The sequence below is a fragment of the Corylus avellana genome, chromosome ca5 (assembly GCF_901000735.1).
Source record: "Corylus avellana chromosome ca5, CavTom2PMs-1.0".
NCBI lineage: Eukaryota > Viridiplantae > Streptophyta > Magnoliopsida > Fagales > Betulaceae > Corylus > Corylus avellana.
This window is the reverse complement of record NC_081545.1, coordinates 1,487,639-1,503,827: the sequence shown is the minus strand read 5'-3', so window position 1 is coordinate 1,503,827 and position 16,189 is coordinate 1,487,639. Positions and strand designations below refer to the sequence as shown.

Here is a 16,189-nt window from a genome sequence, read left to right as displayed (position 1 = left end):
TATAAATGTGTTATACACATGCATGTGTTCCAAAAACATACGAACAAAGTGTGATTACCAAACAAATTTATTAACTATTAAAATGATAGTCATTTCAGAAGTTATGAGTATTACTTAAAGAAAAACAAAAACTAATATAGTTTTACCCGGTTCGCTAGCTACTGAGGACCTCACAATCGCACGGACTGGGGACTCTAAGTCCTGTGGAGCTCTAACATTGGTCACCTCCGGCTCGGAGACATGTTTCAAGTCCTCAAGCACACGAAGTCGGGCCTCATACGCCGCCATCTGTGCACCCATCTGTGCGGTAAACTACTGGGTCATCTCCGCCATCTGTGCAGCCATCTCAGCCCTCTGCTGGGCCAACTGTGCAGCCATATGTATCCTGTGCTGCTCCCTTTCAGCGTCGAGTGCTCTTTCAATCATTGCGGGACATTGGAGCTTCTTGGGTTCTGTGATGATGGTTTATAGTAAGAGTAGATGCAGCCGTGCGTAGGAAGAATATTCTTACTAACCCCCCGAACAAGACCCGCATATTCCGGCTTAGAGTTGTGCGCTTGGGTGTATGCGTCGTCTGGTGCCCACCAAATAGTCCCATGAGGAGCGTCTACCAATTCTACAGAATCGTTTTCCAATAGCTTCTCCGTCTTCAACTGTATGTTACATTACATCCAATCATTGTTATTTATGTGTTAATCAAAAATAAGTTTTTTATACGCAAATACATATAAAAAGACGAAGGGTGTAAACAACATACAACTCTCTCCTCGACCTCCCGATTTAGGAAGGTACTGTCTGTCTTTCGGTGGGTCTTGATGTAAGCCTTCGCTCGTGTAAGAGCTTTGCCCATATTAATTAGCTGCAATTAAAAACCCACAACACGATCCATATGTGTTAATATGTATATTAAATTAATGATGACATAAATATGTATAAATGGTAAATGACAGACATACCTTCTCATTACATAACCTTGCCAAGCTCTTCCAGCTGGTGCAGTGTGGTGTCTTATTCTTGGCTCGTATCTCTCTCATATGTTGAGCATAGTCCTACACGTACACAACACATGTTATTAATTTGTGACACATCTTCATAATATTAAACCGTTACTGAAACTACACAATTGAAATTAACTTAGTGACCTACTTGATACGCTGGATCACACCATTGCACCAACAATGTATCCACGTCTGCGCTGTTGTACCCTTTAAGGAGCTGGGACATCCTTTGCTTCACTACCGCAGGCGTCTCACCTCGTTCAATAAGGAGTTTCGCTCTAAAGTCATGTCTCTAACGCCTCAACTTGTCGCCCATGTCATGGAATGCGTCCTTCTTGATCGCCGCAATGTCCATGCCAGGTGGGATATAAAACTGAGTCTGCATAAGTTTGAAATTGAGAAGTTATGACACGCACATTATACTTTCCCCATCAACTAATCGTTTCACACAATAAGTAAAATAGCTGCTATGTACATATGATTGTAAATTAAGAATTTCTTAACGTTTCACATACTATCAATGAGCTTCACAAATCCTCCTTCGTGTTGTCGGGTACCTTCAACCAGTCGTCAGATATCCTGAGGAAAGCCCCACCCCTGACAGTCTTGCCCATCACCCGTCTAAATTTTGACCCGCTTAGTCTTACTGGCTGCCACGATCCATTATACTCCAGCACAATCCTTTTCCCGAGGGGGATGTCCCATACCTTGCGTGATGTATTTATATGCAACACCTCAATATTATTCTGTGAATCTGCATTGATGTTTAACACACAAAAATGAAAAAATACCGACATTAATCGGAAGTGAATGCTTATATATAGAGTAAAATATATAAACAACATACATACTTATTTCAACATTAACTAGCATACATACCTATCGTTCGAACCTCTTTGCCACCCAACACTTGCCCAGCAGGTCCAGCAGGCTAGCCGTCCAATAAGTCATCTGTCTCATCCACAATGTCCTCATCGGCCTGCGTATCGCTATCATCCACACGTGCTCTGCTATGTGGCGAGCGATCAAAAAAGCCATGTTGCAACAAACCTTGCTGGGTCAAACCCACCGGCGAGGCTAGCAAACTCGGAGAAACGCTCGAGTCAAAGTTAGAACTACGCTCATATTGATACCTGAACTGGGTAAGGCCTGTCGGACGGGATGGGTCAAGCAAAGCCGGGTCTATTTGACTCGAGGAGCCTGGAGTATCTTCAATATTGAAGATATAATTATGTGTCGCAGAGGGTTGCCCGTCCATATGATCTGGAAGTATCGGTTGATACCCTGGCTGCTGTCTTAGTAGGATAGCAAATTAACGAATAATATGTCATTCAAACAATAATATCAAGAAATCAAACAATATATATATATATATATATGCCATTCAAACATTGAATATGCCATTCAAATGCCTAAAGGCTATTTCTAAACAAATTTGAGAAATTAAAATGGGTTTTTTTTTTCACTCGTATATCAAATTTCTCAAACATCAAATTTGAGAAATTTGAGTATATATATACCTGCAGTATAATATTGGAGAGGGAGAAAGTGTCAGAGAGTCACCTAGGTTCGACGCCGCCAGAGTGACAGAGGCCACCGGGAGGGAGACAATGCTGGCCAAAGTAGAAGAGAGAAAACGAGCGAGGGAGAGAGGAGGGCGTACGTGTACGTGGGAGGAGCTAGAAGCAGAAAGAGTGTAGTGTCCCAGAATTTTCAAAGCTATTTAAATAGATTATTTTGATAATGATGTTATTTTAATATCCATTGTAGCTAAGGATTTTTAATTCTTGGGAAATTTATGAGAGTGGTAATTAGAGAATGGTAATTGGTGAAATAATAGGATAGTAAATGGTAGGTATAAGGATGGTAGAATAAGAAGGTAGAATAGTATAGGGTAGGTAGAATAGTATAGGGTTGGTGAAATAGTATAGGGTTGGTGAAATAGTATAGGGTTGGTGAAATAGTAAAATGAGGGTATAATTGTAAATTGAAGATAGAATGAGGGTATAATTGTAAATTGAAGATAGAATGAGGGTATAATTGTAAATTGAAGATAGAATGAGGGTATAATTGTAAATTGAAGGTAGAATAGTATAAGGTTGGTGAAATAGTATAGGGTTGGTGAAATAGTAAAATGAGGGTATAATTGTAAATTGAAGATAGAATGAGGGTATAATTGTAAATTGAAGGTAGAATAGTATAGGGTTGGTGAAATAGTATAAGGTTGGTGAAATAGTAAAATGAGGGTATAATTGTAAATTGACGGTAGAATAGTGTTTGATTTTCTCCTATAAATAGAGCTCTTCTCCTTCAGAATTTTCACCACTCATCTCCTCTCCCATCTCTTGCATATATTCTTCCTTCTTCCCCTTTTTACTCGGTCTTTCTTCTTTCTAAGAGTGTTTACTCAGAACAGAGAGAGAAAGGGCGAGACCAAGCGCTACAAGAAAGAAAGAACACAAGAGATAGCGGACTTTAGAAATTAGTTTCAAAAGATATACTAGTGGTGTTAGTCATATTAGAGCAACTAGATTCCTTCATACCACTTTTAGCTTCAGTCTCGAGGTAAGTAAATTCACTACCCCTTCTAAAATTACTTCATGTCATGCTATTTATATATTCTTGTATCAAACTGTAAATGATTATTTTATTTACCTGTCATGGAGATATGTTGCATGCATGAAGGATTTCTAAAAGAATTATTTAGAAAGTTTATATTTCTTTAAATGCTTTTTAAGCACAACAAGTTTATATTTGGAAAAGTTTTCATTTTAAGAAAAGAAAGTTGAGAAATGATGATGATTATAAGAAAGAAAAAAGATGATAAACCCTCCTACATGTTGCCCTAAGATGCATCAAAGATTCAAAAGAAGTACAAAGAAAAGTACAAGAGATGAGATAAATGTTTATGAAATGAGGGCACATGTATGGAGGAGAGTATTTTTGGCCCCAAGATAAGATAAGATGAGAGTTCGGTACCGATACTCGGATGGAGGCGAAACCACTGAAGGAGGCTATGCCAGAAGGTGGTATTCCATCAACAGACCGTTGAGTGCACAAAGAAAAAGAGTTAATTGACGGTCGGGCATGGCTGAGGCCACAGTTCAGTGCCATGGTCACAAGGACCCGCAACCCTCGTGCACAGGGGTAATAGTGTACATGGGCCTATTATGAGAAAATGATACTATATTTTCAACGATGATATGCTATGATGATTTATAATGATTATTTATAATGATGCATTATGATGATGATTTATAAAGATGATTTACAACGATGATCTATTACTAGATGTAATAGTATGTATATGTTACGGGAGATGCAACCGTACATACAGATATTATTATGGCTAGAATTATATTTATTTGCGAAAATAATTTTCAAAACTGAGAACAAGGAGTAAAACTATTTATGGTTGTGGATGTTACTTGCTGGGCCCCCTTTGGGCTCATTCAGTTTTATTTCTTGTTTTCAGGTAGAAAGGATGCTGGAATAGGAGGCCGGAATGGGGTGGGAATAATTATTAATTTTCAAAGTCTTTTCATATAAGTTATTGTAATGATATGATATTCCGCAACTAAAGTTTAATGTTTTCTAATTTCGCTTGTAATAAAATCTCTTGAATAATGTTTTATACATTTTTCGTATCCTTTAAAATCAAGTACTCTGATAGACCTTATAGATCTTTGCAAGAACTTTTGTTGTAAAAGAAGAAAAGTGGCAAACTCAGCCTTAACGGGCTGGGGATGTTACAATTTTGGTATCAGAGCAAAGGTTATAAGGTTCTGGCAGACTTTTCAAAAAAAAAAAAAAAAAAAAAATTTTGGGGTTAATGAGAAGCCACATTCCGGCCAAGTAGAGTGTGCATTGTTGTGTGGTCTCTAATAAATGATGCATGAGCATTTTTCTAATGGTTAATTTTTTTTTGTTAAAAAAAAAAAAAAAAAAAAAAATCATCTTAGTGTGATTAATTTGGAGGATTTTATTATTGTGATCATGTTAATGACGGAGATGAATTTTATTTTATAGATAGGTTGTGATCTATAGTATCTGCCTATTTGGATTTGCGGCAGTTTTCTAGAGTATCGATTGATAAGGGTATATTTTAAGGTGTCTCGAGGATTTAGAAAAGATTATTGATCATGATTTAAAAATCGTATGATGATTTTATAGATTTAGGTTGCGAGATGATTTGTGAAATTAACTTGGCGACAAAATGGTTTTATGGATTTAGGTTGTGAGACAAATTGTGTAAGTGATTTGGTAATGAATGGTCTTATGGATGTCGGTTGTGAAATGATTCTTGAACTGAATTAATGATATAAGAGTTTATATGAGTTTTTGGTAATGGCTAAGGTTTGGTCGATGACAATAATGATACTATGATTGATGTTATAATATATGGATTGATGAATAAGGATTACGTAGTGGCATGAAGTGAATGCCTAAGTATTGCAGGGATAAATGCAAATGAGGTATACCCTAGAATCTATAAGATATTTTGAGATATAAAGTTGTGGTTTAAGGATTTTGATATTTTCAAATGATTGTGATGACTTTAAGGTGCAATTCACGAAATCTTTGAGGTGATTCTTAGAATTTGAGGTGCTAGGTTTTCTGTAATTGAGGTAAATTATATTGAAGTGATGCTTAAAGTTTTGAGGATGAATTGATGCTCCTAGGTTGTGGATAATATTTAAATTTGAGGCATTAGTGGATATGAAATTATGAGAAATTTTAGTTACATGCCAAAGCTTTTGATATAATTTTCTTTTACTAAGTAAAGATAATGGATTATTATTCTTGAGGTAAATTGAAGCATAAAGGTAAGAGTTGAAAGACAATATGATACAGTGATATAATATAGTGACATGATCTAAATTTCTCTTATAAGATATATGTTCAATGATATTAAAGTATTTTAGAGGTTGATAACATGTGATGGTGCATACTTAGATGTTTTATTGAGTGATTAACTTTTTAAACAGATTGTTTGTTTAAAGGAAGTTATTACAATGACAGAATGATTTCATAATGAATATTGAATGAGCACTGAATGATTACGAAAAGAAATGTTTGGAGAACAAGCTCCTTATAATATTACATACCAGTGTCCATAAAAAAAAAAAAAAAAAAAAAAAAAAGAGAAGGGAATTTGTTGCATAAAGAGATACGTGGTAATGATGAGCAGATGATTCCTCAGAGCTGCTCCAGGAAGATTATTTCTGCACAGAGAAAACCTAGTATGAGCAGAATCGTATATATTTATATAATTGAATTATCAAAGAGAATATTTATTTCTAATGAGGTACCTGACTAGAGCGTGTGCGGAGAGACTTGCAACACCCCTGAACATCGACCCGGAGTTTTTCGTGCTGTCGCTGGAGACGTTCGGTATTCTTCTCCATTTCTAGCATCTTTGGTCCCAAGTATTCTGCGTAAGATAACATCATCTTTTTCAGCTGAGTATTCTCCTGCTTCAAATCCACGTGTTTTCGTTTGTAGTATTTGAGCAGTCGCTGTAAGACCCCGATTTGGTTTCTTGAGACTTTCAGCTCAACATTTCTGGCACTCAAACGTTGTGCCATGTCAGAAACTGAAGCAGCACCTTGGATACTGAATGCCAATGAGTTATTAATAGCATCAGTATCCGACCTATCAGCTAAGAACGTTTGATCCCGTGGAATTACGAAACCTTTGGCCACTGCTACAGCAGTAGAATCATGGAGCATGACAGAATCGTGAATAGTGATAGGACGATTGTCAAAGACAAAAGTTGGCTGCCATACGTTAGGATATGCAGCAGGTTCATTAGGGTGTGTAACAGGTACGACGGGATGAATAGCAGACACTTCAGGGGGAACAACAGGCACCTCCGGTTGCACGTCAGGCATAACAATGGGTTGTGCTGCAGGAACAACATTCAAATCGAGGTTGTTAACGGATGATGATGATACTCCCATATTTAGGAGAGTAAGGAAAAAATAGTTGAGAATACGAAGAAATTGGGAGAGATGAAGTACTGAGAAGAGACTAAGCGTTAGGAACTGAAGAAATTTTGTGAAGTTTCTGGAAGCAGCAGACGAGTGGCTTTAAAGGAATTTTTCACTTCAGGTGAAATAAACAGTAAACAACAAAGCGTTAGGCGACCTCGGGCCGCGATGGAAATTTTGTCAAAAGATCCCGTGGAAGTAGGATCTTGTCTCCTGTCATAAATTCGACTGAGCTCATTTTTCAAACCCACTGTTCAATCAACGACTTCAAATACCATGCGTGGGCAACTGAATGAATTGTCATGCCAACGCGCACCACGCGCTCGTTCATTACCAGAAATCTTTCCTATAAATTCCCACCTCTTTCTCCATTGCAACACATGCCTTCTGATCATACCCCTTCGCCTGAAATCTTCTGTTAATAGCCTTCCATACAATGAAAGCTCGACTTTTCCTCCTAGTTGAGCGTATCCTCAAGAGAAAAATGCAGCCTCACGATTTGATTCACAAACCCAACTCCTTATACTCTCAGTAGTAAACCATTGAAGCAAGATTATCGTTGATCATGTCCTGATGAAGCAAGATTATCCTTGATCATGCTTCTCAGGCTAAATATCTCTCTTTCCTTCTCAGTCTTCGTAAATGACAGAAGAGAGAGAGCATCCGATGTGGGTATTTTGAAAGTCTCACATACATGCCATGTCCTGAAATGCTTTTCAAATCTTCATTTCTAGAAAGCAACAGGACTATCTTTCTCTCTTTTCTCTTCTTGACCTTGCAAGACCCAAGGGAGAGAAATTATAACATGAGTGTTTTGGGACATCCAGCTTGGAAACTTACCCATATCCTACTTTGCTTGCTTATCAATTTCATCTCTAGAACGCAGCAAGCACAATATGTATTAGTCAAGAATGGATGAGAATCTTACATTTGATGTAATCGTGTATTTCGTTTGAGTTGAAATCATAATTACGAGTTTCTATTATTGAGTTATGATTTATCAAGTAAAGATGTAGTACTGAAAGATTTTCGCTGATATTGTAGCATCAACACAAAAGTTGGGATGAGAAAATAGAAACGGTTGTGTATTTAGAATGAATCGAATTATGATGTCACTTCTGAGGTATATTCATGTAATGATGTTTGAATGTTGGTGCTATTTACTTTTACAGGTTTATGATGGTGAGAAGTTAATAATTATTAGAGCATCATATTAAAATTTCGTATGCATGATTTGGAATACTGAGATACTAAAGAGAATATAGGCGGGGATGATTTTTACACCTTTTTGATAAGATTGATTAAATTAGATCGAGAGAATTATTGCAGGCTTGAAATGAGGACTATGATGATTGGAGGTATGAACTATTTATTAATTTGATGTTTAAACCTTGATTGTAGACTGTTGATGAATAACTCGATTGTTGTTATTGAGGTTGGAAAGAAACAATGGAAAAGATTTTGAGGTAAGATTTTAGTGTGAATTGATGAATGATTGCAGAAATTGAGACTTTAGACTGTGAATAAGATTTACTCATAGAAGAAGGAGATGGAATTTCAATATGATAAAAGAGAGTAAGCTTTGATGAAGGATTGAAAGGAATATTATCTGAATCCCTCAACTTGAAGATTGGACGATAATATTATAGGTTTTAATTTCGAGGACGAAATTCTAATAAGGAGGGAAGATTGTAGTGTCCCAGAATTTTCAAAGCTATTTAAATAGATTATTTTGATAATGATGTTATTTTAATATCCATTATAGCTAAGGATTTTAATTCTTGGGAAATTTATGAGAGTGGTAATTAGAGAATGGTAATTGTTGAAATAGTATAGGGTTGGTGAAATAGTAAAATGAGGGTATAATTGTAAATTGAAGATAGAATGAGGGTATAATTGTAAATTGAAGGTAGAATAGTATAGGGTTGGTGGAATAGTGTAGGGTTGGTGGAATAGTATAGGGTTGGTGAAATAGTAAAGGGTTGGTGGAATAGTGTAGGGTTGGTGGAATAGTATAGGGTTGGTGGAATAGTGTAGGGTTGGTGGAATAGTATTTGATTTTCTCCTATAAATAGAGCTCTTCTCCTTCAGAATTTTCACCACTCATCTCCTCTCCCATCTCTTGCATATATTCTTCCTTCTTCCGCTTTTTACTCGGTCTTTCTTCTTTCTAAGAGTGTTTACTCAGAACAGAGAGAGAAAGGGCGAGACCAAGCGCTACAAGAAAGAAAGAACACAAGAGATAGCGGACTTTAGAAATTAGTTTCAAAAGATATACTAGTGGTGTTAGTCATATTGGAGCAACTGGATTCCTTCATACCACTTTTAGCTTCAGTCTAGAGGTAAGTAAATTCACTACCCCTTCTAAAGTTACTTCATGTCATGCTATTTATTCATTCTTTAGTAAATTGTAAATGATTATTTTATTTACGTATTATGAAGTTATGTTGCATGCATGAAGGATTTCTAAAAGAATTATTTAGAAAGTTTATATTTCTTTAAAGGCTTTTTAAGCACAACAAGTTTATATTTGGAAAAGTTTCCATTTTAAGAAAAGAAAGTTGAGAAATGATGATGATTATAAGAAAGAAAAATGATGATAAACCCTCCTACATGTTGCCCTAAGATGCATCAAAAGAAGTACAAAGAAAAGTACAAGAGATGAGATAAATGTTTATGAAATGAGGGCACATGTATGGAGGAGAGTATTTTTTGGCCCCAAGATAAGATAAGATGAGAGTTCGGTACCGATACTCGGATGGAGGCGAAACCACTGAAGGAGGCTATGCCAGAAGGTGGTATTCCATCAACATGACCGTTGAGTGCACCAAGAAAAGAGTTAATTAACGGTCGGGCATGGCTGAGGCCACAGTTCAGTGCCATGGTCACAAGGACCCGCAACCCTCGTACACAGGGGTAATAGTGTACATGGGCCCTATTATGAGAAAATGATACTATATTTTCAACGATGATATGCTATGATGATTTACAGAGATGATTTATAAAGATTATTTATAATGATGCATTATGATGATGATTTATAAAGATGATTTACAACGATGATCTATTACTAGATGTAATAGTATGTATATGTTACGGGAGATGCAACCGTACATACAGATATTATTATGGTTAGAATTATATTTATTTGCGAAAATGATTTTCAAAACTGAGAACAAGGAGTAAAACTATTTATGGTTATGGATTTTACTTGCTGGGCCCCCTTTGGGCTCATTCAGTTTTATTTCTTGTTTTCAGGTAGAAATGATGCTGGAATAGGAGGCCGGAATGGGGTGGGAATAATTATTAATTTTCAAAGTCTTTTCATATAAGTTATTGTAACGATATGATATTCCGCAACTAAAGTTTAATGTTTTCTAATTTCGCTTGTAATAAAATCTCTTGAATAATGTTTTATACATTTTTCGTATCCTTTAAAATCAAGTAATCTGATAGACCTTATAGATCTTTGCAAGAACTTTTGTTGTAAAAGAAGAAAAGTGGCAAACTCAGCCTTAACGGGCTGGGGATGTTACAATTTTGGTATCAGAGCAAAGGTTATAAGGTTCTGGCAAACTTTTCAAAAAAAAAAAAAAAATTTGGGGGGTTAATGAGAAGCCACATTCCGGCCAAGTAGAGTGTGCATTGTTGTGTGGTCTCTAGTAAATGATGCATGAGCATTTTTCTAATGGTTAATTTTTGTTAAAAAAAAAAAAAAAAAAAAAAATCATCTTAGTGTGATTAATTTGGAGGATTTTATTATTGTGATCATGTTAATGACGGAGATGAATTTTATTTTATAGATAGGTTGTGATCTATAGTATCTGCCTATTTGGATTTGCGGCAGTTTTCTAGAGTATCGATTGATAAGGGTATATTTTAAGGTGTCTCGAGGATTTAGAAAAGATTATTGATCATGATTTAAAAATCGTATGATGATTTTATAGATTTAGGTTGCGAGCTAATTTGTGAAATTAATTTGGTGACAAAATGGTTTTATTGATTTAGGTTGTGACACAAATGGTGTAAGTGACTTAGTAACGAATGGTCTTATGGATGTCGGTTGTGAAATGATTCTTGAACTGAATTAATGATATAATAGTTTATATGAGTTTTTGGTAATGGCTAAGGTTTGGTTGATGACAATAATGATACTATGATTGATGTTGTAATATATGAATTGATGAATAAGGATTACGTAGTGGCATGAAGTGAATGCCTAAGTACTGCAGGGATAAATGCAAATGAGGTATACCCTAGAATCTATAAGATATTTTGATATATAAATTTGTGGTTTAAGGATTTTGATATTTTTGGATGATTGTGATGACTCTAAGGTACGATTCATGAAATCCTTGAGGTGATTCTTAGAATTTAAGGTGTTAGGTTTTCTATAATTGAGGTAAATTATATTGAAGTGATGCTTAAAGTTTTGAGGATGAATTAGTGCTCCTAGGTTGTGGATAATATTTAAATTTTGAGGCATTAGTGGATATGAAATTATGAGAAATTTTAGTTACATGCCAAAGCTTTTGATATAATTTTCTTTTACTAAGTAAGGATAATGAATTATTATTCTTGAGGTAAATTGAAGCATAAATGTAAGAGTTGAAAGACAATATAATATAGTGACATGATCTAAATTTCTCTTATAAGATATATGTTCAATGATATTAAAGTATTTTAGAGGTTGATAACATGTGATGGTGCATACTTAGATGTTTTATTGAGTGATTAACTTGTTAAACAGATTGTTTGTTTAAAGGAAGTTATTATAATGACAGGATGATTATATATTGAATGAGTACTGAATGATTACGAAAAGAAATGTTTGGAGAACAAGCTCCTTATAATATTACATACCAGTGTCCATCAAAAAAAAAAAAAAAAGAAATTTGTTGCATAAAGAGACATGTGGTAATGATGAGCAGATGATTCCTCAGAGCTGCTCCAGGAAGATTATTTCTGCATAGAGAAAACCTAGTATGAGCAGAATCGTATATATTTATATAATTGAATTATCAAAGGGAATATTTATTTCTAATGAGGTACCTGACTAGAGCGTGTGCGGAGAGACTTGCAACACTCCTGAACATCGACCAGAAGTTTATCGTACCGTCGCTGGAGATGTTTGGTATTCTTCTCCATTTCTAGCATCTTTGGTCCCATGTATTCCGCATAAGATAACACCATCTTTTTCAGCTGAGCATTCTCCTGCTTCAAATCTATGTGTTTTCGTTTGTAGTATTTGAGCAGTCGCTGTAAGACCCCGATTTGGTTTCTTGAGACTTTCAGCTTTTTAGCTCTGGCACTCAAACGTTGTGCCATGTCAGAAACTAAAGCAGCATCTTGGATACTGAACGCCAATGAATCATTAATAGCATCAGTATCCGATCTGTCAGCTAACAATGTCTGATCCCGTGGAATTACGAAACCTTTGGCCACCGCTACAGCAGTAGAATCGTGGAGCATGACAGAATCGTGAATAGTAATAGGACGATTGTCAAAGGCAAAAGTTGGCTGCCATACATCAGGATTTGTAGCAAGTTCATTAGGGTGTGCAATAGGTACGACGGGATGTATAGCAGGCACTTCAGGGGGAACAATAGGCACATCCGGTTGCACGTCAGGCATAACAATGGATTGTGCTGCAAGAGCAACATTCAAATCGAGGTTGTTAACGGATGATGATGATGCTCCCATATTTAGGAGAGTAAGGAAAAATAGTTGAGAATACGAAGAAATTTGGGAGAGATGAAGTATTGAAAAGAGACTGAGCGTCAGAAACTAAAGAGATTTTTTTTTTTGAAGTTTCTGGAAGCAGCCGACGAGTGGCTTTAAAGGAATTTTTCACTTCAGGTGAAATAAACAGTAAACAACAAAGCGTTAGGCGACCTCGGGCCGCGAGGGAAATTTTGTCAAAAGATCCCGTGAAAGTAGGATCTTGTCTCCTGTCATAATTCAACTGAGCTCATTTTTCAAACCCACTGTTCAATCAACGACTTCGGATACCATGCGTGGGCAACTGAATGAAATGTCATGCCAACGCCCACCACGCGCTCGTTCGTTATCCAGAAACCCTTCATATAAATTCACACCTCTTTCTCCATTGCAACGCATGCCTTCTGATCATACCCCTTCACCTGAAATCTTCTGCTAATAGCCTTCCATACAATGAAAGCTCGACTGTTCTCCTAGTTGAGCGTATCCTCAAGAGAAAAATGCAGCCTCACGACTTGATTCACAAACCCAACTCCTTATACTCTCAGTAGTAAACCATTGAAGCAAGATTATCGTTGATCATGTCCTGAGGAAGCAAGATTATCCTTGATCATGCTTCTCAGGCTAAATATCTCTCTTCTCTTCAAGTATCCATACATGACAGAAGAGAGAGAGCTTCCGATGTGGGTATTTTGATAGTCTCGGAAAGAGCTCACATGCAAATCATGTCCTGAAATGCTTTTCAAATCTTCATTTCTAGAAAGCAACAGGACTATCTTTCTCTCTTTCTCTTCTTGACCTTGCAAGACCCAAGAGAGAAAGATTTTAGCATGTGTACTTTGGAACATCCAGCTTGGAAACTTACCCATATCCTACTTTGCTTGCTTATCAATTTCATCTCTAGAACGCAGCAAAGCACAATATGTATTAGTCAAGAATGGATGAGAATCTTACATTTGATGTAATCGTGTATTTCGTTTGAGTTGAAATCATAATTACGAGTTTCTTTTGTTGAGTTATGATTTGTGAAGTAAAGATGTAGTATAGAGAGATTTTGCTGATATTGTAACATCGACGCAAGATTTGGGATGAGAAAATAGAAATAAATTGTGTATTTAGAATGAATCGAATTATGATGTCACTTCTGAGGTATATTCATGTAATGATGTTTGAATGTTGGTGCTATTTACTTTTACAGGTATATGATGGTGAGAAGTTAATAATTATTAGAGCATCATATTAAATTTCGTATGCATGATTTGGAATACTGAGATACTAAAGAGAATATAGGCAGGAATGATTTTTACACCTTTTTGATATAATTGATTAAATTAGATCGAGAAAATTATTGCAGGCTTGAAATGAGGACTATGATGTTTGGAGGTATAAACTATTGATCACATGATTTATTAATTTGATGTTTAAACCTTGATTGTAGACTGTTGATGAATAATTCGATTGTTGTTATTGAGGTTGGAAAGAAACAATGGAAAAGATTTTGAGGTATGATTTTAGTGTGAACTGATGAATGATTGCAGAAATCGTGACTTTAGACTGTGAATAAGATTTACTCCTAGTAGAAGGAGATAAAATTTCAATATGATAAAAGAGAGTAGGCTTTGATGAAGGATTGAAAGGATTATTTAAATCTGAATTCCTCAACTTGAAGATTGGACGATAATATTATAGGTTTTAATTTCGAGGACGAAATTCTAATAAGGAGGGAAGATTGTAGTGTCGCAGAATTTTCAAAGCTATTTAAATAGATTATTTTGATAATGATGTTATTTTAATATCCATTGTAGCTAAGGATTTTAATTCTTGGGAAATTTATGAGAGTGGTAATTAGAGAATGGTAATTGGTGGAATAATAGGATAGTAAATGGTAGGTATAAGGATGGTAGAATAAGAAGGTAGAATAGTATAGGTAGAATAGTATAGGGTTGGTAGAATAGTATAGGGTTGGTGAAATAGTATAGGGTTGGTGAAATAGTATTTGATTTTCTCCTATAAATAGAGCTCTTCTCCTTCAGAATTTTCACCACTCATCTCCTCTCCCATCTCTTGCGTATATTCTTCCTTCTTCCGCTTTTTACTCGGTCTTTCTTCTTTCTAAGAGTGTTTACTCAGAACAGAGAGAGAAAGGGCGAGACCAAGCGCTACAAGAAAGAAAGAACACAAGAGATAGCAGACTTTAGAAAGTAGTTTCAAAAGATATACTAGTGGTGTTAGTCATATTGGAGCAACTAGATTCCTTCATACCACTTTTAGCTTCAGTCTAGAGGTAAGTAAATTCACTACCCTTCTAAAGTTACTTCATGTCATGCTATTTATTCATTCTTTAGTAAATTGTAAATGATTATTTTATTTACGTATTATGAAGTTATGTTGCATGCATGAAGGATTTCTAAATGAATTATGTAGAAAGTTTCTATTTCTTTAAACGCTTTCTATGTACAACAAGTTTATATTTGGAAAAGTTTCCATTTTAAGAAAAGAAAGTTGAGAAATGATGATGATTATAAGAAAGAAAAATGATGATAAACCCTCCTACATGTTGCCCTAAGATGCATCAAAAGAAATACAAAGAAAAGTACAAGAGATGAGATAAATGTTTATGAAATGAGGGCACATGTATGGAGGAGAGTATTTTTGGCCCCAAGATAAGATAAGATGAGAGTTCGGTACCGATACTCGGATGGAGGCGAAACCACTGAAGGAGGCTATGCGAGAAGGTGGTATTCCATCAACTAGACCGTTGAGTGCACCAAGAAAGAGTTAATTGACGGTCGGGCATGGCTGTGGCCACAGTTCAGTGCCATGGTCACAAGGACCCGCAACCCTCGTGCACAGGGGTAATAGTGTACATGGGCCTTATTATGAGAAAATGATACTATATTTTCAACGATGATATGCTATGATGATTTACAGAGATGATTTATAAAGATTATTTATAATGATGCATTATGATGATGATTTATAAAGATGATTTACAACGATGATCTATTACTAGATGTAATAGTATGTATATGTTACGGGAGATGCAACCGTACGTACATATATTATTATGGCTGGATGTATATTTATTTGTGAAAACGATTTTCAAAACTGAGAACAAGGAGTAAAACTATTTATGGTTATGGATTTTACTTGCTGGGCCCCCTTTGGGCTCATTCAGTTTTATTTCTTGTTTTCAGGTAGAAAGGATGCTGGAATAGGAGGCCGAAATGGGGACGGGAATAATTATTAATTTTCAAAGTCTTTTCATATAAGTTATTGTAATAATATGATATTCTGCAACTAAAGTTTAATGTTTTTTAATTTCGCTTGTAATAAAATCTCTTGAATAATGTTTTATACATTTATCGTATCCTTTAAAATCAAGTACTCTGATAGACCTTATAGATCTTTGCAAGAATTTTTGTTGTAAAAGAAGAAAAGTAGCAAACTCAGCCTTAACGGGCTGGGGATGTTACA

General features: G+C 35.7%; 1 protein-coding gene across 1 annotated transcript; it reads right to left on the bottom strand.

The window, feature by feature from the left end:
* Positions 1–6,153: 6,153 nt before the first annotated feature.
* On the bottom strand, positions 6,154–6,888 carry LOC132180284 (uncharacterized). Its single transcript, XM_059593046.1, has 2 exons — positions 6,311–6,888; positions 6,154–6,223 (listed from the first exon to the last, which is right to left on the bottom strand). Exons 1-2 carry the CDS (start codon positions 6,728–6,730, stop codon positions 6,218–6,220), a joined length of 426 nt encoding a protein of 141 aa, XP_059449029.1. The 5' UTR covers positions 6,731–6,888; the 3' UTR covers positions 6,154–6,217.
* Positions 6,889–16,189: the final 9,301 nt, after the last annotated feature.